This window comes from Bos indicus, chromosome 15, assembly GCF_029378745.1.
Source record: "Bos indicus isolate NIAB-ARS_2022 breed Sahiwal x Tharparkar chromosome 15, NIAB-ARS_B.indTharparkar_mat_pri_1.0, whole genome shotgun sequence".
Lineage (NCBI taxonomy): Eukaryota > Metazoa > Chordata > Mammalia > Artiodactyla > Bovidae > Bos > Bos indicus.
In genome coordinates, this window is record NC_091774.1 from 22,568,392 (window position 1) to 22,593,569 (window position 25,178).

The 25,178-nt window shown below is 40.3% G+C and overlaps 1 protein-coding gene across 3 annotated transcripts in view; it reads right to left on the bottom strand.

Moving 5' to 3' along the window:
- Positions 1 to 25,178, bottom strand: part of ALG9 (ALG9 alpha-1,2-mannosyltransferase) — a 113,253-nt gene that overhangs the window by 81,537 nt on the left and 6,538 nt on the right. For all 3 annotated transcript variants that reach the window (XM_070803395.1, XM_070803396.1, XM_070803397.1), the window contains exons 4-8: positions 18,495 to 18,565; positions 12,851 to 12,939; positions 9,892 to 10,027; positions 3,695 to 3,782; positions 3,407 to 3,512 (exon numbers count right to left, since the gene is read on the bottom strand). In XM_070803395.1, coding sequence (XP_070659496.1) covers positions 3,407 to 3,512; positions 3,695 to 3,782; positions 9,892 to 10,027; positions 12,851 to 12,939; positions 18,495 to 18,565 — 490 coding nt within the window. The remainder of the gene's footprint in view (positions 1 to 3,406; positions 3,513 to 3,694; positions 3,783 to 9,891; positions 10,028 to 12,850; positions 12,940 to 18,494; positions 18,566 to 25,178) is intronic.

Below are 25,178 nucleotides of genomic sequence, written 5' to 3' on the forward strand. Positions count from 1 at the left end.
ACTGCTGAGTTTTCCAAATTTGCTGGCATATTGAGTGCAGCCCTTTCACAGCATCATCTTTCAGGATTTGAAATAGCTCAGCTGGAATTCCATCACCTCCACTAGCTTTGCTCCTAGTGAGGCTTCCTAAGGCCCACTTGATTTCACATTTCAGGATGTCTGGCTCTAGGTGAGTGATCATACCATCATGATTATCTGGGTCATGATGATCTTTTTTGTATAGTTCCTCAGTGTATTCTTGCCACCTCTTCTTAATATCTTCTGCTTCTGTTAGGTCCATACCATTTCTGTCCTTTATTGAGCCCATCTTTGCATGAAATGTTCCCTTGGCATCTCTAATTTTCTTGAGGAGATCTCTAGTCTTTCCCATCCTATTGTTTCTATTTCTTTGCATTGATCACTTAGCAAGGCTTTCTCATTCTTGCTGTTATTTGGAACTCTGCATTCAGATGGGTATATCTTTCCTTTTCTCCTTTGCCTTTCACTTCTCTTCTTTTCTCAGCTATTTGTAAAGCCTCCTCAGATGACCATTTTGCCTTTTTTTCTTCTTGGGGAAGGTTTTCATCGCTGCCTCCTATACAATGTCATGAACCTCCATCCATAGTTCGTCAGGCACTCTTGTCTATCAGATCTAACCCCTTGAATCTATTTGTCACTTTCACTGTATAACCATAAGGGATTTGATTTAGGTCATACCTAAATGGCCTAGTGGTTTTCCCTACTTTCTTCAATTTAAGTCTGAATTTTGCAATAAGGAGTCCATGATCCGAGCCACAGTCAGCTCCCGGTCTTGTTTTTGCTGACTGTATAGAGCTTCTCCATCGTCGGCTGCAAAGAATATAATCAATCTGATTTCAGTATTGACCATCTGGTGATGTCCATGTGTAGAGTCATCTTTTGTGTTGTTGGAAGAGGGTGTCTGCTATGACCAGTGCATTGTCTTGTAAACTGTTAGCCTTTTCCCTGCTTCATTTTGTACTCCAAGGCCAAACTTGCCTGTTACTCCAGGTATCCCTTGATTTCCTACTTTTGCATTCCAGTCCCCTATGATGAAAAGGACATCTTTTTTTGGTATAACTGGCAAGTAACATCTGCCATCTTGGAGGTTACTCACTGGCTACAGTCCATGGGATCACAAAAGAGTAAGACACAACTTAGTGAGTGAACAACAATAATAATATGACAATAATTCCTTCTTTCCCAATAAAGCTTCTATCAGTAGGAAAGTGATCAATTCTTGGACATTCAACATACCAAAATCTGAACTGAAGCTAACCCAGGTTCACTAAAGCAGGTGGAACAGAGCCCCAAGGACTCTTCCCCACAAAACACTGGCTGAAATGAACAGCAGATGCCAACATCCAGGCAAAGACTGGCCACTGCTCTCTGGATCCCAAAACCTACTCACTGTTAAACCAGAAATATAAACTTAGGTCAGAATTTATTCTTTTTTCCCTACTCTATCAACATACTTATTTTTAGATGTAAAAACTTCACCAATCTAGAGGAATATACAAGTTACAAAACTTTCATAGGCTCTCACACAAAGTTTTACAAATAAGCAGTCAGAATACCAATATGTAATAACCCATTTAAAAGGTACAGAAGTCAATTTTTCAAAATTAAACTCAAATTAACACAATTTATTCACCCACATATAATGCACATTATGCTTCTAATAGGCTCCACGTAAACCAAGTTCTAATATCCAATCCGGATCCAGAAGTGAGTCCCCCTTTTATTGTCTTGTGGAATCAAGTAAAATTTTACGAGTAAACTAAAACAATGGGCAAATTAAAACCTGCAGCTCTCCCTAGATAAAGGGAGACCCCTAGAGGCAAAAGCTGAAAAAAATTCTCTCCATATCCTTAGGGATCTTAGAGGCACATCAAGAAGTCTGTCAAAATCCCTTCACTTCGCAATTATTCTCTATGCAGTTTGTAAATTCATTTTATTTTTAACCTACTACTTGTCATCTAAAACGACAATGTTCCCCAAATCCCAGGTGGTGGTTGTCCTGTCGCTAGGTTGTATCTGACTCTTTGCAACCCCATGGACTCTTGCTCAAGTAAATTTCACTCACACACTTATTCTAAATCTTATTCAATCTCTTGGTTCTGTTGGCAAAGTGGTAAAGAAAAATGAGCATGGGTTAAACTGATTAGAGAGACAGAGATAACATTGATGTGTTTCACACCAGAATATAAGATAATCACATACACAGAAAGATCTAAGATCTTCAAAAGATTAAGTCAGAAGAAACTATGCTTATTTAATGAGAAGTTATCTTATACAATGTTTACTGACTTGACTGATCTGATCAGAAAGATCTCTAGCTTATCCCTCTGTAGTGGTCACTAACTAAAATGCTCTCAGGCCTCCCTGCCCCCGCCAGCTACAAAAAAAAACAGGCTCCAGGGCTGGTTGGAAAAGGGAAAAAATAAAAGACTAGCGGAGAGAAAACCATCAGGCAAGGGGTGAAGACGGACAGAAACTGGAGAACCAACCCCAGACTGCTCCACCACAAGTGGCCAGACGTAAAGAACTTGCCTGCAGTTCAGGAGACCCGAGTTCAACCCCTGGGTGGGGAAGATCTCCTGGAGTAGGAAATGGCAACCCCTCCAGTATCCTTGCCTGGAGAATTCCATGGACAGAGGAGCCTGGCAGGCTGCAGTCCATGGGGTCACAAAGAGTCGGATACAACTTAGCAACTAAACCAGCACCAGACTAAAGGCATTCCCTTTTTTCCCCTCTTAATGCTAAGCTGGCCAGACTATCCACCCTCTCAAGCTGACCTCACCCTCATTTGCTACACTCTGTCTACAGATTTTGGGAACTTTCTCCCCTAATGCAAAATACTAAAGTAACACAAATTATTGGGTTGGCCAAAAGGTTCATTCAGGTTTTGGCCAACCCAACAAAAAAATGAAAAAGAAAAACCAAATGTGTACTTGTATAGAAAATGCCTGGAGGAATATTTTCCAAGGTGTTAACAATAGCTATCTGGGGATGATGAGATTATGAATGTTTTAATCTTCTTATTTTTGTTATATTCTTGATTTTCTAATGAGAAGAGAAGAAAGTAACTTAATTTTAAATAAGGAGCATCAAAAGCCAAGGCATGCCCGACAGAGTCCTTACCGCTCTGTAACTGAGAATAGGAGGCTGCAAGACTAAGAGGAAGCCAGAACTGAGTACCACGTTAATCAAGGAAAAATATTTAGTTGCCACATATCATCATTGTGCTGTGTTCAAACATCATTTATTTTTAAATAAGAAAAGAAGATTACCTTTTGTCTAAATAACAAAAGGCGATCTTTGATAAATGAGGCAACTGAATTAAAATTTCAAAGCTGAGGCCAATTAAACTATCTCCCAACGCTTCCCTCACTTCATACAGCCTTACCATAAAGATCAGGTCCATGAGGAGTAAAAACATTATACAAAACTATGTTGAGTGGTGCAATCACCAGCTTCCCATAATAGTAGCTGTCAATGCCCACCACAGGCACCTAAAACAGAGCAGAAAACAAAGCAATTGTAGAGTTTTGCTACAACTAGCATCCTCACAATGCTAACAGTATAGACTTCGGAATGAAAAACTGAATCAACTCCTAAGGCTCTCTTTTCCACCCACACCACAGGTTGCTTTTGTTAAAACTTTAGAACAAAATAACGTAAAAAGACAACTCACCAGAAACAGCACTAGAGCAACCAACGACCAATGAAAGAAACTCTTCCACCTTTGTTTCATGATCAGCAGATCAAAGGCAATAGGTAAACTATTTAACAGAGAAACAGAAAGTGGGGAGTTAAATACTCAGAATACGACTCAAACAGGACAGTTTCACACATAACTCATGCTGAATTGAGAATCAAATGTCTCTAGCAATTACTGTGAGGGAAGAAGGTGGTACAAGAAAGGGTGTCTTCTCAAAAATAAAAATGTGATCTCTTCAGAGGACTCATCAGAGGATGATGCATTCCACAGTGCACAAGAAATACAAATACTCAGCTTCAGAGTCAGCTCCATTTTATACGTATTTATGTGCAGTGGGCACTTACAATATATTAATCATAACTAAACGACCTTATTGTCCTACTCCCACCCTGCCAAATAAACACTTATTTCTCCCTTCCATGATTTATTAGCACTTTAGTAATAAAATAATATTACACACTTTCACTTCAATTCTGATATATCCCTTTCCAATGTGTAATATTGTTCCAATATACAATATGCACCCTTCTTCCTTTCACTTGAATTTCTCAGGCAAGTAGCATATGTGCGTTGCCTTCACTATTTCTTCCTTAAGGCCTAACGTCAAGTTATTAAGACTGATCTGAGGTCACCAGGAATTTCCTCTCTGCCAGACCCAGGATCTTTCCACAACCCCATCTCCCTTTGTCTTTCTGTTGCACTTGACACAAAGCATCTGTTCCTTCCTCTTTAGACTCCCTGGCTCCATGCTTTTTTCTGGGCTCTTCCCTAGTCCTCCTTTCAGGCTTTCTTCCCTATCCCATGGTGAGCCTTACCATGGTCCTAGCTCCCAAAGACAAGGTTCTACTTTTCTCTCTCTACACTCACTTTCTCAGCAGGTGCTTCAACTCCTGTTCCAGGAACAATCACTTTCATACTCATGACTTCTTAATCTAGGACACTAGTCAGAGCTTTACCCATGATCCAGTCACAGTGAGTTCCCTCCCACACCAATCTGTTTACTTACACCGAATCTACCCAGTGTCAACTGCAGGCTCTGCTCCGGCCTCCCCCACGAGATCTCTGCATTTACACGGCACTATCATTGCTATCATCTATTTGGCCGTGTCATGTGGACATCTCTCTATGATCTGAAATTCCACATTCTATTAACTAAATATTGCATTGACATTCCATTTTTTTTCTCCCCAACTAGTTACACTTCCATGAAAATGTTAGCTGCTCAGTTGTGTCTGACTCTGCGACACCATGGACTGTTGTCCACCAGGCTCCTGTCCGTGGAATTCGACAGGCGAGAATACTTTAGTGGGTTGCCATTCCCTTCTCCAGGGGATCTTCCCGATCCAGGGATTGAACCTGGTCTCCTGCAATGCAGGCACATTCTCTACCATCTGAACCCCCAGTCACATTTCCATAGCAGCTGCATTTCTCCTTTGATAAGTCAATAAATGAGAGCACAGTGCTGAGTAATTAACTGTGATCCCAATCACTAATCAAAACACCCAAACTCAGAGGTATTTGAGGAACTCACAATGTTGAATGTAGATCCAGTAAAAAGGAAAAGGAATGGAGAGACTGAAAAAAGGAGGATGGAGATGTAAAAATGAGGAAACCATAAGGCCTTGAGAGTCACATTAAAGTCTGGACACCATCACTAGAAAGGAATGAAGTACTGATATATATCATAACGTGGATGACTCTTGAAAACATGTGAAGTAAAAGAAGCCAGACACAGAAGACCATACTGTATGATTCTATTTATATAAAATCTCCAGAACAGGCACATGGAGTAGATTTTTGTGTCCAGAGACACAAAGTAGATTAATGGATGTCAATCTGCTGCTAAGCTGCTAAGTCACTTCAGTCGTGTCCGACTCTGTGCGACCCCATTGACGGCAGCCCAGCAGGCTCTGCCGTCCCTGGGATTCTCCAGGCAAGAACACTGGAGTGGGTTGCCATTTCCTTCTCCAATGCATAAGTGAAAAGCAAAAGTCGCTTTTCGACTTTTAAAGTCCGACTCTTAGCAACCCCATGGACTGCAGCCTACCAGGCTCCTCTGTCCATGGGATTTTCCAAGCAAGAGTACTGGAGTGGGGGGTCATTGCCCTCTCCGGATGTCAACCTAGACAGCATATTAAAAAGCAGAGACATTACTTTGCCAACAAAGGTCTGTCTAGTCAAGGCTATGCTTTTTCCAATGGTCATGTATGGATGTGAGAATTGGACTATAGAGAAAGCTGAGTGCCAAAGAATTGATGCTTTTGAACTGTGGTGTTGGAGAAGATTCTTGAGAGCCCCTTGGACAGCAAGGAGATCCAACCAGTTCATCCTAAAGGAAATCAGTCCTGAATATTCATTGGAAGGACGGATGCTGAAGCTGAAACTCCAATACTTTGGCCACCTGATGCAAAGAACTGACTCATTTGAAAAGTCCCTGATGCTGGGAAAGACTGAAGGCAGAAGGGGATGACAGAGGATGAGATGGTTGGATGGCATCACAGACTGCATGGACATGAGTTTGAATAAACTCCAGGAGTTGGTGATGGACAGGGAGGCCTGGCATGCTGTGGTCCATGGGGTTGCAAAGAGTTGGACATGACTGAGCAAATGAACTAAAGACTGGTAGGTTTGGGGACAAAAGGAAGTTACTGCTGAAGGGTACAGGTTTCTTTTAGGGATGATGAATGTTCTAAAACTGACTCTGATGATGGCTGTATAACTGTATAAAAACCATTGAATTACACAAGTTAAGTGAGTGAATTATATGGTATATTATGTATAAGGTATATTACTGAATTACATCTCAGTAAAGCTGTTTAAGAAAATGTTTGGACACCACAGAGCAGGGGTTGGCCAACTTTTTATTTAAGGGACCTGATAGCGTATATTTTAGCCTTTGCAGAACCTAAAGTTCTGCTTTGGTCTCTGCTGCATATTCCTCTGTGTGTGTGTGTGCGTGTGCGCACACACACACACACACACACGGGCACGCATTCTCTAAAAATGTAAAATTTCTCAGTTCTTGGGCTGCACAAAAACAGGCCACCTGAATGTGTGACCCACAGGCTACAGACTGCCTTCTCTGTGACACAGAACAATGGAGAATCTATGATAGAGTTTAAGACAAAACAGAGAGCGATAAAATCATATTTGCATTGTAGGAAGATAACTCTAGTTTGAGTACGGAGAGGAGATTTATAAGGACTAAGACTACAGATGGGAAGAACATTTAGGAGGCTGCATCAAGGAACATAGAGAGGTGAAGATAAGAAGATTCAAAAGACATTCAAGAGGCATAAGACAGGACATGAGAAAGAAAAGAGTCACAGAGGATTTTCAGGTCCTGGCCCAGCACAGATGGTGGTACTACTTACTGGGCTAGAAACACAGTGAAGGACAGATACGGAGGGTAGATGATGAGTTCAGCTTTGTACACGTTTAGCTATGTAAATGGAGATATCTAATAGGCAGCCATAGGTATGAGGGAGGCTTAAGAGATGACTGGACTAGATATAAAGATATGGGACTCACCAAGATGACGGAGAGACAGCAGAAAGTACAGAAGAGGATCCCACATAAAACCTTGAGAAATATAATAATCTGAGAATGATATGCAGAAGAGAAGAGAAGATTGGAAGTGGGGAAACCAGCCTTTAAAATCCAAACAAGGAAATTTTAAGTGTTTATTCTCTGACTTCATAACTCCCTTTAAAAAATGTATTCTATAGATAAATTTCCATAAGACATGTAAAAGAATGTTTGCTAAATTATTGTGTATAATAACAAAAAAGAAACTGAAAACCAAATGCCTACCAACAAAGCAATGGTTAAATAAATTACGGACAGCCATACAATAATGGAATGTTATTGCCAATTCAGACTTAAATTGAACAAAGTAGGGAAAACCACTAGACTATTCAGGTATGACCTAAATCAAATCCCTTATGATTATACAGTGAAAGTGAGAAATAGATTCAAGGGATTAGATCTGATAGACAGAGTGCCTGAAGAACTATGGACAGAGGTTGTGACATTGTACAGGAGGCAGGGATCAAGACCATCCCCAAGGAAAAGAAATGCAAAAAGGGAAAATCTTTGTCTGAGGAGGCCTTACAAATAGCTGTGAATAAAAGAGAAGTGAAAGGCAAAGAAGAAAAGAAAGATATACCCATTTGAATGCAGAGTTCCAAAGAATAGCAAAGGAGAGATAAGAAAGCCTTCTTCAGATCAATGCAAAGAAATAGAGAAAAACAACTTAGAATGGGAAAGTCTAGAGATCTCTTCAAGAAAATCAGAGATACCAAGGGAACATTTCATGAAAAGATGTGCTCAATAAAGGACAGAAATGGTATGACCTAACAGAAGCAGAAGATATTAAGAAGAGGCGGCAAGAATACACAGAAGAACTGTACAAAAAAGATATTCACGACCCAGATAATCACAATGGTATGATCACCAACCTAGAGCCAGACATCCTGGAATGTAAAGTCAAGTGGGCCTTAGGAAGCATCACTAGGAGCAAAGCTAGTGGAGGTGATGGAATTTCAGTTCAGCTATTTGAAATACTAAAAGATGATGCTGTGAAAGGGCTGCACTCAATATGCCAGCAAATTTGGAGAACTCAGCAGTGGCCACAGGACTGGAAAAGGTCAGTTTTCATTCGAATCCCAAACAAAGGCAAGGCCAAAGAATGCTCAAACTACCGCACAATTGCACTCATTTCACACGCTAGTAAAGTAATGCTCAAAATCCTCCAAGCCAGGCTTCAACAGTATGTGAATGGTGAACTTCCAGATATTCAAGCTGGATTTAGCTAAGGCAGAGGAACCAGAAATCAAATTGCCAACATCCGCTGGATCATCGCAAAAGCAAGAGAGTTCCAGGAAATATCTACTTCTGCTTTATTGACTATGCCAAAGCTTTTGATTGTGTGGATCACAAAAACTCTGAAAAATTCTTCAAGAGATGGGAATACCAGTTACCTGACCTGCCTCTTGAGAAATCTGTATGCAGGTCAGGAAGCAACAGTTAGAACTGGACATGGAACAACAGATTGGTTTCAAATTGTGAAAGGAGTACGTCAAGGCTATATATTGTCACCCTGCTTATTTAATTTATATGCAGAGTACATCATGAGAAATGCTGGACTGGATGAGGCACAAACTAGAATCAAAATTGCTGGGAGAAATATCAGTAACCTCAGCTATGCAGATGACACCACCCTAATGGCAGAAAGTGAAGAAGAACTAAAGAGCCTTTGATGAAAGTGAAAGAGCAGAGTGAAAAAGTTGGCTTAAAACTCAACATTCAGAAAACTAAGATTATGGCATCTGCTCCCATCACTTCATGGCAAACAGAAAGGGAAACAGTGGAAACAGTGACAGACTTTATTTTTGGGGGCTTCAAAATCACTGCAGATGGTGACTGCAGCCATGAAATTAAAAGACGCTTGCTCTTTGTAAGAAAAGTTATGACCAATCTAGACAGCATATTAAAAAGCAGAGACATTACTTTGCCGACAAAGGTCCATCTAGTCAAGGCTATGGTTTTTCCAGTGGTCATGTATGGATGTGAGATTCGGACTGTGAAGAAAGCTGAGAGCTGTAGAACTGGTGCTTTTGAACTGTTGTATTGGAGAAGACTCTTGAGAGTCCCATGGACTGCAAGGAGATCCAACCAGTCCATCCAAAAGATCAGTCCTGAATATTTGTTGGAAGGACTGAGGTTCAAACTCTAGTACTGTGGCCACCTGATGCAAAGAACTGACTAATTGGAAAAGACCCAGATGCTCAGAAAGATTGAAGGCAGGAGGAGAAGGGGACGACAGAGGATGAGATGGTTGGATGGCATCACTGACTCTATGGACATGGGTTTGAGTAGGCTCTGGGAGTTGGTGATGGATAGGGAGGCCCGGCATGCTGCAGTCCATGGGGTCACAGAGAGTTGGACATGATTGAATGACTGAACTGAACTGAGCAGACAGCAGATGCTTAATAGTCACTGCTCTTATTAGAATTAAACATGAGAGAAATATTCTTCCACTTCCCAGAATCTTTATATAATTAATTCCCATAACTTTAGCCCCACCTAGAGACTAAGGAGACAACCTAACATTAAGATGGACTTTATGCCCAATAACACATGGGAGATGAATCACGTTAGTTTCTTACCCGAGAGCCGCACTGAATGGCCAGCCTAGGATGGCCCCAGCGGCTACTCCAAGCACAGCAAAGGAAGTTTTGTCCATATACCAGCCAGTCATGGCTATCAAGGTAGTGTACATACAGAAGCTGCTAGGAAGGAATGCTAGAAGACAAAAAAATGAAAAAAGGAGGGAAAGAGACAAGGGATTGAGATATACTATGTACATCTAGGTATCTGTACTAGATATAGGTATATACAGTATATAGGTATATATCCTAGGTATATATACTAGATATACTAGGTATCAATTATTAAAAATGAACCTGCATTGCAAAATGTCAATAACCAGGAACATACTTTGAGCAATGCTATATTAGAAATGAGGAATACAGTGATTCTCCTTAAAAAAAAAAGTTCAATTTTCTTATTTTCATAGTCCTGTTTTTTTATGTACCAACATGTCACCCAATTATACAAGGTCATTTATCTCCTGGCCTGTACTCCAAGAGTACAAGATTCCAGGTTCCCCAGGAATACCCTCAGGTTATATTTCCAGGCAGGAATTATGCTTCAAGAAATTTAGAGCCACTGGGGCTTCCCCAGTGGCTCAGTGGTAAAGAATTCACCTGCCAATGCAGGGAACATGGGTTAGATCTGTAGTCAGGAATATCCCGCATGCTGCAGAGCAACTAGGCCTGTGAGCCACAACTGCTGAGCCTGTGCTCTGGAGCCCGGGACCTGCAACTACTGAAGCCCTCGTGCCCTAGGGCCTGTGTTCCACAACAAGATAAGCCAGCGCGATGAGAAGCCCGCATCCCAGCTAGAAAGGAGCCCTGCGTGTCACAACCAGAGAAAAGCCTGTGCAGCAACCAAGACCCAGCACAGCCAAAAAAATAAAATAAAATAAATTTAGAGCCACTGTTAACAATCTGTTTCAGAAGAAGTTAGTCCTCTGATAGTCTTCTGAGACTGTCCACGCAGCCGCCTGCACCCCAGCGGAGTTCTCAGAAGCCTTCTGAAGAGCCACACCCGTTAGACGGCAGCGCTGCTTTGCATCCTGGATCATCCACTGCCATAGGCGGTTTGGCCTCTAGATGTCCCCCTAGTTATTTCATCACATAACTTTCTTGTTGACCACCTTCAGCGTCTCTGTGACAGTAACATTTTATGCAGGCATTTCTATTAACTCTACATGAAAATGCAGACCTGCTTCTCCCTGCTGTTTAAGGGCTTCACCCAGCACTAGGTAAGAAAGCTCAGTACCAATCCCAACAAGAACCACAGTGAACAGGCAGCGTGGTTTAAGAAACTCAGCAAAGGCATACCTATAGCTGATTCATACTGATGTATGGCACAAACCATCACACTATTGTAAAGTAATTGTCCTCCAATTAAAATAAATTAAAAAAAAAAAACTCAGCAAAGGGGTCAGAGGCTCTGTATCAAAGGGTGCCTTTAAGTTATTTGTGCCTTAACATCCTCAACTAAAATTATAAAACTAAAGATACTCCCAGGTATCTCCCTCATACAAGAATCCATTTTAGGACTAGCAAAATAACTAAAAAGACATGTGGAGTACTACCTTCCCAGACAAATGCTAAACAACACTGATGCCATCCCATGCTGCTGATTCCAGCTCCAAGGGGAGGAGAGGAACCTGAGGTCTCTGCCCACTTAGAGGCCAGAACATAGTCTCATTTAGGCTCTCAAAGCGATTCAGGTAAGAGGCCTGAGGTCTCTGTAGAACGTGGATTAAGATACAATCATTGAAGGAAAATAAGTATATATCAATACTTTTACACTAGATACTATTTTTGTGTATATTTAATACGTGTACTAGATTCTGGTACACACAAGTCAAAATTAAAATTCAGATAATTATTACATCTAGTAACTAAATTTTTCTGGGTAACTGGGAACAGGCTACCTTTTAGGAACAGGTCACTCTGGCGCAGGTCAAAAACACAAAGGTTCAAAGGCAGCACAGCTGGAAAGCTACCACTCTGCATTAAGGATTTTATTCTAAATTTACAGAAGCTTACTGTAAAAAAAAAAAAAAAAGAATTCAACAGAAGATGTGTACTTTTATAGAATCCATGGCAAGTAACTGGCATAAAATAGAACCATCAAGACCAGGGTCTTTGAAACCATGCTAAGTCATTTCAGTCGTGTCTGACTCTTTGTGACCTTATGGACTGTTGACCGCCAGGCTCCTCTGTCCAAGGGATTCTCCAGGCAAGAACACTGGAGTGGGTTGCCATTTCCTTCTCCAGGGGATCTTCCCAACCCACGGATCAAACCTGTGTCTCTTACGTCTCCTGCATTGGCAGGTGGATTCTTTACCACTAGCGCCACCTGGGAAGTCCTTGAGCAAAATAAACTTATTTGCCTTCTGCTAACAGCAAAGAAAGGCAGTGGATGCCTCTGTTTTTCAGCCTTGCAATGATAAAAAATATATATAATAATGTAAAAGAAAGCAACTTGATGAAAATAACAGCTCTACCACTTATGAATTCTTTGACTTTTGGCAACTCATTTCACCTTTCTAAGTTTCAGTATGCTAACTTGCAAAAATGAGAAAACATTTATCTGACTTTTATCATAGGATTGTTGTAAAGGTCAATCAAGGTCATGAAGATAATCCCCCGAGTGCATGTTCAAGTCGTGTCCGACTCTCTGCGACCTTACGGACTGTAGCCCACCAGGCTCCTCTGCCCATGGGATTTCTGAGGCAAGAATACTGGAGTGGGTTACCATTTCCTCCTCCAGGGGATCTTCCCGACCCAAGGATCTAATCCACGTCTCTTGTGTCTCCTGCATCAGCAGGCAGGTTCTTTACCACTGAGCCACCTGGGCAGATCATAGGACTCTGGAAATTACTGACGTGTAATACAAATATAACCTACATCTGGACAAGTTCTTCTGTTTGATGCAACTGCAAAATGTCAGTGAACCTTTTATGCCCTCACCTGCTCTTTTCCTTACCTGATGACGAGCAAAACATGCCAGTGCTGAGAACCAAGAAGGCTAGCATCATTCGACTCACATGCAGCCCAAACTTCTTACACACAGCCCTAGAGGGAAGGCAAAGACTATCAACACAGCAGACCTTCAGGATGGAAATTTCAATTTAAAGCACAAAAACAGGCCTGCATCACAGAGAACACTGAAGATCTGAAGTCAAATACAGGACTGTCTCAACAGGTCCGTTAGCAAGTTCATGTGCATAAACATTCTTATTCCTTATGCAGGAGAGAAGCTCTGTACCTAAGAGGAAATGTATACTTTCTATAGATCATGTCTACAGAATAATCTATGCTAGATTACGTCTAACATCAGTAGGAAAACAGCCTGGTGTAATGGAAAAACAACAGACCTCACGGACACAGGTTACAATCTTGGCCCTTCCACTCACTAGCAGAGGCACCCTCGCCTAGTAACATCTCTGTAACATTCCTCGTCTGTTAAATGAGGATAATGGTAATACTTACTGCATAAGGTTTCTGTGAGGACAATGCATGGCAAATTACTCAGAAGAGTGCCAGGCACAGAGCTGCTCAACAGAGGGCAGTTATCAGGAAAGAAGACTAGGAGGCACACCAAAGTTTTAACAAAAGGTTATCTAAGTCAACGTTCCTCAATAAATTATATATACTTCCTTTAACTTCTGTGTTATAGGTCTTTTCAACCCGATACGTAAAACATCAGTAGAGGTGATTATTGCTTCATTCAGTCAATATTTGTTCAGATATAACCATGTGTTAACTCTCCTTGCTCATGTTCTTAATTGTATCACAGGGATTCTTCCTGAAATAATTTTGTTTCTTCCTTAACATATCCTTTAGAAGGTTCTTTGTTGTAAGGATCTGTTCATGGTAAATTCTGGTTTTTGACATTTTTTTCATTTTGTCAGAAAAGCCTTTATTTAGCTCTTGGTCTTAAAAGGTGATTTAGCTGAATATATCACTTTAGGATGACAGTCATTTTCTCACAGAACTTTGAACATATTTTTTTGTCTTCTGACTCTTGAGAAGGCTTTTGTTGGTCTTCTTGACATTTCTTTGTAGGATTTGTATTAGTCCTCTGTCAACCCGTAAGATCTTCTTTACTCTTGGTTTTACACAGTATCCCTGATTACTTTTTATTTATCCAGCTCAGGACATTAGGCTTCCTGAATTGTGGATTAGTGTCCTTTCTCCTTTGATTCTGGAAAATTCTTAGCTATTACTTCTCTGAATACTGCCTCTCCCTATTCTATAATCTCCTAGATCTGATTAGATATAAATCAGATCTTTCAACTCTACCACACGCATTTTTTATCCTCTCACCTTTTTTTTTTCCCTCTGTCACTCTGTACTGCTTTCTTAGTAATTTCTTCAGATTAATCTTCTGGTTTATTTATTAGAAGTGTCAAATCAAGAGAACAGATTTGTGGACCCAGTGCAGGGTTGGTGGGGGAAGGAGAGGGTGGGATGAATAGACAGAGTAGCATGGACACATAAGCCTACCATGTGTGAAACAGATAACCAGTGGGAATTTGCTATGTGACTCAGGGGGCTCAGACTGGTGCTCCTTGAGAAACTAGAGGGGTGGGGTGGGGTCGGCAGTGGGAGGGAGGTTCCAGAGTGAGGGGACATATGTATACGTATGGCTAATTAGTGTTGATGTATGGCAGAAACCAGCACAATATTTTAAAGCAACTATCCGCCAATTAAAAATAAATATTTAAAAAATTTTTTAAAAAGAAATGTCTAATCAGTTGTATATCCTGATGCTGGGAAAGACTGAGGTCTGGAGGAGAAGGAGGAGATAGAGGATGAGATGGCTGGATGACATCACCAACTCGATGGACATGAGTCTGAACAAACTCCAGGAGATGGAGAAGGACAGGGAAGCCTGGCACGCTGGTTGCAAAGAGTCAGACATGACTTAGTGACTGAACAACAACAACAAATCAGCTGTTTAAACTATCCACTAAATTTTATATATCGATTATTATATTTTTAATTCTACAAGTTCTGTGTGGTTCTTTTTCAAATCTGCCTGGTCATTTTTGTAGTCTCATTCATTATCTTTTTTTATTTCATTGCGGTTGCTGCTGCTGCTAAGTTGCTTCAGTCCTGTCCGACTCTGTGCGACCCCATAGACAGCAGCACACCAGGCTCCCCCGTCCCTGGGATTCTCCAGGCAAGAACACTGGAGTGGGTTGCCATTTCCTTCTCCGATGCATGCAAGTGAAGAGTGAAAGGGAAGTCACTCAGTCATGCCCGACTCTTAGCGACCCCATGGACTGCAGCCTACCAGGCTCCTCAGTCCATGGGATTTTCCAGTTAAGAGTACTGGAGTGGGGTGCCATTGCCTTCTCTGTTCATTGTGGTAAGAACACCTAATATGAGATCTACCCTCTTAATAGACTTTTAAATGTAAAACACAGTACTGTATCAATAGGCATAATGTTTTATAGCAGATGTCTAGAGCTAATTCGTGTTAAGTGAAATATTACATCCACTGATTAGCAACTTTCTGTTTCCATCAGCCCCCCCAGCCACAAGTCTATCCATTCCTTTGCTTCCATGAGTTCAACCACTTCAGATACCTCATGAAAGGGGAACTGTGCAATATTTGCTCCCCTGTGGCCAGTTATTTCACTTAGCACAATATCCTCAAGGCGCATCTACGTTGTCATATCTTTAGGATTTCCCTCTTTTTTTTTAATATTTTTCTTTTTTAATTATTCATTATTTTATATTTGGCCATGCTAATCTTCACTGCTGTGTGAACTTTCTCTCATTGCAGCAAGGAGGGGCTACTCTAGAGTTGAGGTGTGAGGGCTTCTCATTGCAGTGGCGTCTCGTTGCACAGCAGGGTGCCTGAGCTTCAGTGGTATCAACTCACATGTTCCAGATCACAGAGTCGGACACGACTGAAGCAACTCAGCAGCAGCAGCAGCTCCAGCATTTATAATTTATAGACTTTTTGATGATGGCCATTTTGACCAGTGTGAAGTGATACCTCACTGTACTTTTGATTTGCATTTCTCTAATGATTAGCAATGTTGAGCATCTATCTTTTCACATGCTTATTGGCCATCTGTATGTCTTCTTTGGAGAAATGTCTATTTAGGTCTTCTGCCCACTTTTTGACTGGGTTGCTTTTTGTTGTTGAGTTGTCGGAGCTGTTTGTATATTTTGGAGATTAAGCCCCAGTTAGTCACATCACTTGCAAATATCTTCCCCCAGTCCGTAGTTTGTCTTTTCATTTTGTTTACAGTTTTCTCTGCTGTGCAAAAGCTTGTAAGTCTGCACAACACTGTAAATCAACTCTATTTCAACTTAAAACATAGTAAGAAAAAATTTTCAAGCAGTTATCAGTTTAAGGCCCCACGTGCTTATCTGCTTTTATTTCTATTGCCTTGGGAGAATGACCTAAGGAAACATTGGTACAATATATGTCACATAATGTTTTACCTATATTCTCTTTTAGGAGTTTTATAGTGTTATGTCTTATGCTTAAGTCTTTAAGTCATTTTGCGTTTATTTTTTAGTATGGTGTGAGAGAGTACTCTAATGTCACTGGTCTACTAATACATGTGGCTGTCCAGGTTTTCCAACACCACTTGTTAAAGAGACTGTCTTTTCTCCATTGTATAATAAATCCTTGGTTCCCTAGACAAAAGCCATTCTAACAGATATGAAATGATCTACCTGTGGTTTTGATTTTTGTTTTCCTTATGACTAGTGATATTGCCCTCTTTTTATATGCCTGTTGGCCATTTTATTAGGTTTTTTTAAACCACTGAGTTAGAAGAGCTCTTTATACATTTTGGAAATGAACTTATCCTATATATGATCTGCAAATATTTTCTGCCATTCTGTAAGCTCCTTTCCACTCCATTGATTGTTTAATCTCTTATTAGTCTTTTATTTCATGCTTTCAATTCCCTATTTTATTTCTTTAAAAATATTAAATATAATTATTTTATATTCTTATTTTAGTAATTCCTAATAAATGAAGTTTTGTAGGTCAGCTTTCTATTGATGATCTCTGCTGGCTCTCACTCATAATGACCTGTTCCTTTCTGTGCTTTGTCATTTATTTTTATTATAATCTGGTTCACTAGAACTTTATCTATGGTAATTCTTTGACAACTGGATTAAGAATCCACTTCTTTAGAGAAATTTTACTTTTTGATTTTGCAAGATGTCTGGAAAGAAAAGGAAAGTGAAGTCACTCAGTTGTGTCTGACTCTTGGCGACCCCAAGGACTGCTGCCTACCAGGCTCCTCCGTCCATGGGATTTTCCAGGTAAGAGTACTGGAATGGGGTGCCATTGCCTTCTCCAAAGGTGTCTGGGGACACTATTGTTGTTCAGTCACTAAGTCATGTCTGCTCTTTGCAACCCATGGACTGCAGCAGGCCAAGCTTCCCTGTCCTTCACCATCTCCCGGAGTTTGTTCAAACTCATGTCCATTGAGTTGGTGATGTCATCCAACCATCTCATTCTCTGTCACCCTCTTCTTCTTCTGCCCTCAATCTTTCCCAGCATCAGGGTCTTTTCCAATGAGTCGGCTCTGAAGTCGGCTCCAGAGTATTGGAGCTTCAGCTTCAGAATCAGTCCTTCCAGTGAATATTCAGAGTTGATTTCCTTTAGGATTGACTGGTTTCATTTCCTTATAATCCAAGGGACTCTCAAGAGCCTTCTCCAGCAGCACAATTCAAAAGCATCAATTCTTTGGTGCTCAGCCTTCTTTATGGCCCAACTCTCACATCCAGAGAAACCTACGAACCTTTGTCAGCAAAGTGATGTCTCTTCTTTTTAATACACCGTGTAGGTTTGTCATAGCTTTTCTTTCAAGGAATAAGCCCTGAACAATTTACAATAAATTCTAAACTTGGGCTTAGGAGACCACGTAGGTAACTTGAATTCAGTTCTGAATTCATATGAAGACCAACTTAAAGTTACAATCCTCAAAGGTAGCACTGGATTTCTTTTTTTTAATTTATTCTACTCAGAGTCAAGACCAAAGGACTTTTTTTATCTGACATTGTTGGCTGTTTTGCAATGGGAAGACTTTAAGTAATGGTTACTAAGTCCAAATACCTTTTAAAGCATTCTTAAAATAAGATGTTTGTTAGGTTTCATGTAAAAAAAAAAAAAAGTAGCTATTTTTATTACTGGGATACTTAAATGCCTAACATTTTCACTAATATTCACTCAACCAACAGTTACTTGGCGGAAGAAAATCATACTGAGTACATATAAGAGCAGTGAGTCTCACAATGGAAATAATTTCCTATCAGTTAAGCTCAAAAGGGGAAGAGAGACATCATGATTTATCTCTTAGGAGCAAAAAAAGGCTGTACAAAATCCTACCAAATAAAGTATTACTCAAATATACACTTACGGAATTGAAATTATAATATGAAGATACAGCATTTATCACCTCAGGAAATTAGAAGTATTTCTTCCCAATGGTTGGCTTTAAAAAAAAAATTGAGTTTTAGATATAATATCAGAAGCTAGAAGAAAAATGCCTTCTATTTCTAAACACTGTTTCTATCATCGGAGAAATAACCTATGCTCAATTTGGCTCTTATAGTACTTTTAGAAGCAAAGTTTTTATACTCACTTGTAAAAGTAAAGTTCACATATACAGCTCACAAAAGCCAGCAGACATCGTAAAAAGTAAAAGACAAGAATCTGAAAGAAACCCAGAACAAGAAAACAGAAGTCACAGATACAAGTTAGAAAAACTTAAAAGATGAAACCATTCTCATTTGTCAGTGATAATTATAAATTGGTATAATCCTTTTGAAAAACAGTATGTATCAAGAACCATGGAAATGTTCGTACCTCCAAATTTAAGTATGGAAGTATATTTATTGACTACTTCTATGACTTCAGCCCACAAAAGTAACTCAAAATATACGAGGGGAGTTCGAGTCATAAAGACGTTAATTGCAGCTCTACTAATTTAGTAAAAACTATTTAAAAAACTACAAAATGTTCAATTACAGGAAAACGGCTAAATTATGTTACATCTACTTCATGTTATATCTATTCATGATACAGATACCAAAGTTCATGGTTACAAAGATCAAAGTTCATGGTTACAAAGACAGTGGAAAAATTCTTCTCATATAAATCCTATTCACATGACAAGCATCTCTCATACAATTATAATAACTGAAATTATTATAAAATTATAACAAAATACTAAATGAAAACATATATGATTTATACATCACAGTTATAGCTACAGAAATCTGAAGTACATGAAAAAAATAGAAAGAAATATAATAAAATGGTAAAGGTGGTTGTCTCAGGCTAGTGAGACTTACATGTATATTCTTCCTCCTATCATCCAAATGTCTGTAATGTGGTTTTATTAATTTTATGAATACAAATTTTAAACAGAAAAATAACAAAATAAAACCATATTAAGTAGCTTTTCTACTACAGTATAACTAGTATGTTTAAGAAAAATGAATACCTCTGAATATAAGCACTATTTAAATATATTCTATGATTACTACTACTGCATATAACTTAAAAGTACTTTCTGTTTTATCATTATAACCAAAAATCAAAATTCCCAAAAGAATCCAAGCAAGTGACCAGCAAATGTCCAAATTCATTCATTAATTCAACAATATACTGAAAACCTGCTATGCACTGATCACTCTTCTAGATGCTACTAGGAATACAGATAATTTTAGTATAACGTATCCACATTTAAGGACTACTCATCTGGTTGGTGAGAGTACAAAAACACATTTAGAAAGTCAAAAACTAACACAAGATAATCAAAGAACTGTACTTGGGAACAGGACAATGATGCCCCATAGTTACTAATATTCAGCATAGTAACTGGATATCAGATCAGTGCAAAAAGACGCAAAAAAGCAAAGAAGTAAGTATAAGAATGGAACAGAAGAAACTAAATTCAGTACGGACAGATGAAAGAGAATCCAAGAAATTCACTTGACAAACTGATAAAGAAATTCAGTGAAATTGAGATCAAAAGGCAAAAATCAATTGTCACAGGGAAATTTGGCCTTGGAGTACGAAATGAAGCAGGGCAAAGGCTAATAGAGTTCTGTCAAGAGAACGCACTGGTCATAGCAAACACCCTCTTCCAACAACACAAGAGAAGACGCTACACATGGACATCACCAGATGGTCAACACCGAAATCAGATTGATTATATTCTTTGCAGTCAAAGATGGAAAAGCTCTATACAGTTGAGAAAAACAAGACCAGGAGCTAACTGTGGCTCAGATCATGAACTCCTTATTGCCAAATTCAGACTTAAATTGAAGATAGTAGGGAAAACCACTAGACCGTTCAGGTATGACCTAAATCAAATCCCTTATGATTATACAGTGGAAGTGAGAAATAGATTTAAGGGACTAGATCTGATAGATAGAGTGGCTGATGAACTATGGACGGAGGTTCATGACATTGTATAGGACAGGGATCAAGAACATCCCCATGGAAAAGAAATGCAAAAAAGCAAAATGGCTGTCTGGGGAGGCCTTACAAATAGCTGTGAAAAGAAGAGAAGCGAAAAGCAAAGGAGAAAAGAAAAGATATAAGCATCTGAATGGAGAGTTCCAAAGAATAGCAAGGAGAGATAAGAAAACCTTCCTCAGTGATTGACGCAAAGAAATAGAGGAAAACAACAGAATGGGAAAGACTAGAGATCTCTTCAAGAAAATTAGAGATACCAAAGGAACATTTCATGCAAAGATGGGCTCAACAAAGGATAGAAATGGTATGGACCTAACAGAAGCAGAAGATATTAAGAACAGATGGCAAGAACACACAGAAGAACTGTACAAAAAAGATCTTCAGGACCCAGATAATCACGATGGTGTGATCACTCACCTAGAGCCAGACATCCTGGAACGTGATATCCAGTGGGCCTTAGGAAGCATCACTACGAACAAAGCTAGTGGAGGTGATGGAATTCCAGTTGAGCTATTTCAAATCCTAAAAGATGATGCTGTGAAAGGGCTGCACTCAATATGCCAGCAAATTTGGAAAACTCAGCAGTGGCCACAGGACTGGAAAAGGTCAGTTTTCATTCCAATCCCAAAGAAAGGCAATGCCAAAGAAGGCTCAAATTACTGCACAGTTGCACTCATCTCACCTGCTAGTAGAGTAATGCTCAAAATTCTCCAAGCCACGTTTCAGCAAAACGTGAACCGTGAACTTCCAGATGTTCAAGCTGGTTTTAGAAAAGGCAGAGGAACCAGAAATCAAATTGCCAACATCCTCTGGATCATGGAAAAAGGAAGAGAGTTCCAGAAAAACATCTATTTCTGCTTTATTGACTATGCCAAAACCTTTGACTGTGTGGATCACAATAAACTGTGGAAAATTCTGAAAGAGATGGGAATACCAGACCACCTGACCTGCCTCTTGAGAAACCTATATGCAGGTCAGGAAGCAACAGTTAGAACGGGACATGGAACAACAGACTGGTTCCAAATAGGAAAAGGAGTATATTGTCACCCTGTATATTGTCACCCTGCTTATTTAACTTACATGCAGAGTATCATGAGAAACGCTGGGCTGGAAGAAGCACAAGCTGGAATCAAGATTGCTGGGAGAAATATCAATAACCTCAGATATACAGATGACACCACCCTTATGGCAGAAAGTGAAGAGGAACTAAAAGGCCTCTTGATGAAAGTGAAAGAGGAGAGTGCAAAAGTTGGCTTAAAGCTCAACATTCAGAAAACGAAGATCATGGCATCTGGTCCCATCACTCCATGGCAAATAAATGGGGAAACAGTGGAAACAGTGGCTGACTTTATTTTTCTGGGCTCCAAAATCACTGCAGATGGTGACTGCAGCCATGAAATTAAGAGACGCTTACTCCTTGGAAGGAAAGTTATGACCAACCTAGATAGCATATTGAAAAGCAGAGACACTACTTTGCCAACAAAGGTCTGTCTAGTCAAGGCTATGGTTTTTCCAGTGGTCATGTATAGATGTGAGTTGGACTGTGAAGAAAGCTGAGTGCTGAAGAATTGATGCTTTTGAACTGTGGTGTTGGAGAAGACTCTTGAGAGTCCCTTGGACTGCAAGGAGATTCAACCAGTCCATTCTGAAGATCAGCCCTGGGTATTCATTGGAAGGACTGATGCTAAAGCTGAAACTCCAATACTTTGGCCACCTCATGCAAAGAGTTGACTCATTGGAAAAGACTCTGATGCTGGGAGGGATTGGGGGCAGGAGGAGAAGCGGATGACAGAGGATGAGATGGCTGGATGGCATCACTGACTCGATGGATGTGAGTTTGAGTGAACTCTGGGAGTTAGTGATGGACAGGGAGGCCTGGCGTGCTGTGATTCATGGGGTCGCGAAGAGTCGGACACGACTGAGCAACTGAACTGAACTTAGCTGATACTTGCAATGAAAGTGAACGTAAGTGAGAGTCGTTCAGTCGTGTCTGACTCTTTGAGACCCTGCGGACTATAAAGTCCATGGAATTCTCCAGGACAGAACACTGGAGTGGGTAGACTTTCCCTTCTCCAGGGGATCTTCCCAATTCAGGAATCAAACCCAGGTCTCCCACACTGCAGGTGGATTCTTCACCAGCTGAGCCACAAGAGAAGCCCAAGAATACTGGAGCGGGTAGCCTCAACCCTTCTCCAGCGGATTTTCCTAACCCAGGAATCGAACTGGTATCTCTTGCATTGCAGGCGATTCTTTATCAACTGAGCTATCAGGAAAGCCCTATACCTGCAATGAGTTTCTAAAAATATTACAGAAAACAAGATCACATCCATAACAGTAATAAAAAGTATAAAGAATCTAGGCATTATCCTAATTAAAGAATGGGTAAGCTTGACATGGATAATTTTTTTTTGATACATTCTTTAAATTTTATTAAAAGACAACAGAAAAACGAGGTCCAGTGGTTAAGAATCCACCTTCCAATGCAGCAGATTCGGACTCAATCCTGGTAGAGGAACTAAGATCCACAGGCCATGGGGCAACTAACCCAAGCACTGCAACTACTGAGCCCACGGGCTCTGGAGCCCACTGGTCACAACTAGAGAGAAGCCTGCCCACAGCAGTGAAAGATCCCGCACGCCACAACTAACACCCAGTGTAGCCAAATAAATAAATCAATTAAACAGTTTTTAAAAAGACACATAAAAACCTGACTAAATGATAAGTACATCATTTATATATAATAGGGATGGAATGATGTAACACTGCAAAAATACTGTCACGCATGCATGCTTAGCCACTCAGTCGTGTCTGACTCTTTGTGACTTCATGGACTGTAGCTCGCCAGGCTCCTCTTTCCATGGAATTCTCCAAACAAGAATACTAGAGTGGGCTGCCATTCCTTTCTCTAGGGATCTTCCTGAACCAGGGATTGAACCCGGTCTCCTGCATTGCAGACGGATTCTTTACTGTCCAAGCCATTAGGGAAATCCACTGATTCTCATATTAATATGTAAATTCAATGCGACTCTAAGCAAAACCTGCCAGAATTTGGGAAGAGGAAAACTGATTCTAAAATTATTTTTAAAATACAATTTTTAAATGGATAAAGTGAAAAATTCATCAGCCACACTACAAAGCCATAATAATAAAAACAATATGGTATTCTCTGACACACTAACCAGAGACATAGAACAAAAGGCCAGAAACATACATGCAAATGAGATGCACAACAGAGATGGTAATAATATCACAAATCAGAAGGAAAAGGAAGAATTAGCAGATGGTTCTGGAAAATGTACTTCACTATATAGCCAAAAATGAAGCTGGATCTTTCAACAATTTATATATTTAAAAAAAAACTGAATGGAGTAAAGCCTTATATGTGAGAGTTTCCCTAGTGGCTAAGATGACAAAGAATAGGCCGGCAATGCAGGAGACCCAAGTTCAATCCTCGGGTCGGGAAGATCCCCTGGAGAAGGAATGGCAACCCACTCCAGTATTCTTGCCTGGAGAACCCCATGGACGGAGGAGCCTGTCGGGCTACAGTCCGTAGGGTTGCAAACAGTCAAGACACAACTGAATGACTAAACATGCATGCTTATATGTGAAAGAGAAAATTACAAAGTTACTATGAAAAAATACATAAGAATATCTTTATGATCTGTGGTGAAGGATGTCTTTTAGAAAGACCCAAAATCCAACCATAAGTCAAAAACTAATTGGTTTGACTCTATCAGAACTAAAGAAAGGACTACAAAGTTAGTATAGGTGACAGTCTAGGAGAAAGGATTTCCAGTACCTAAAACCTACAAGGGGTTACTATTGAGAACTTCTACAAATCACAAGAGAAAATCAGAAAAATCAATTGAAAAACAGCCAAAGGGGCTTCCCTGGTGGCTCAGTGGTAAAGAATCCACCTGCCAAAGAAGGAGATACGGGTTCAGTTCCTGATCCAGGATTCCACATGCCACAGAGCAGCTCAGCCTCTGTGCCACAACTACTGAGCCTGGGCTGTAGAGCCTGGGAGCCGCAGCTACTGAGGCCCACGTGCCCTAGAGCCTGTGCTCAGCAACAAGAGAAGCCACTGCATTGAGAAGCCTGTGCGCTGCCCCTACAGAGAAGCCCCAGCTCTCTGCAACTACAAAAAAGCCCGCACAGCAATGAAGACCCACCACCGCTGAAAATAAATAAATAAGTAAAAGAAAAACAGGAAAAGGATGTAAACAGGTAATTCACAGGAAAACCAATCTAAATGACTGGTAAATATATGAAGAAATTCTCCATCTTACTATTTGTCAGAAAAATAAATTAAAATGAGGAGCATCTCTCTATGGATACCAAGGGGGAAGGGGGTGGGGGGCAGATGAGGTGGGAGAATGGGATTGACACATATATACTATTATGTATAAAATAGATAGCTAACGAGAATCTTGGAGAAGGCAATGGCACCCCACTCCAGTACTCTTGCCTGGAAAATCCCATGGGCAGAGGAGCCTGGTGGGCTGCAGTCCACGGGGTCGCTAAGAGTCCGATACGACTGAGCGACTTCACTTTCACTTTTCACTTTCATGCATTGGAGAAGGAAATGGCAATCCACTCCAGTGTTCTTGCCTGGAGAATCCCAGGGATGGGGAAGCCTGGTGGGCTGCCGTCTATGGGGTTGCACAGAGTCGGACACAACTGAAGTGACTTAGCAGCAGCAGCAACGAGAATCTACTATATAGCACAAGAAAGTCAGTGCTCTGTAGTGAGCTAAATGGGAAGGAAATCTTAAAAAGAGGGACATATGTATACATATAGGTGAGTCAGGGCTTCCCAGGTGGTGCGAGTGGTAAAGAAT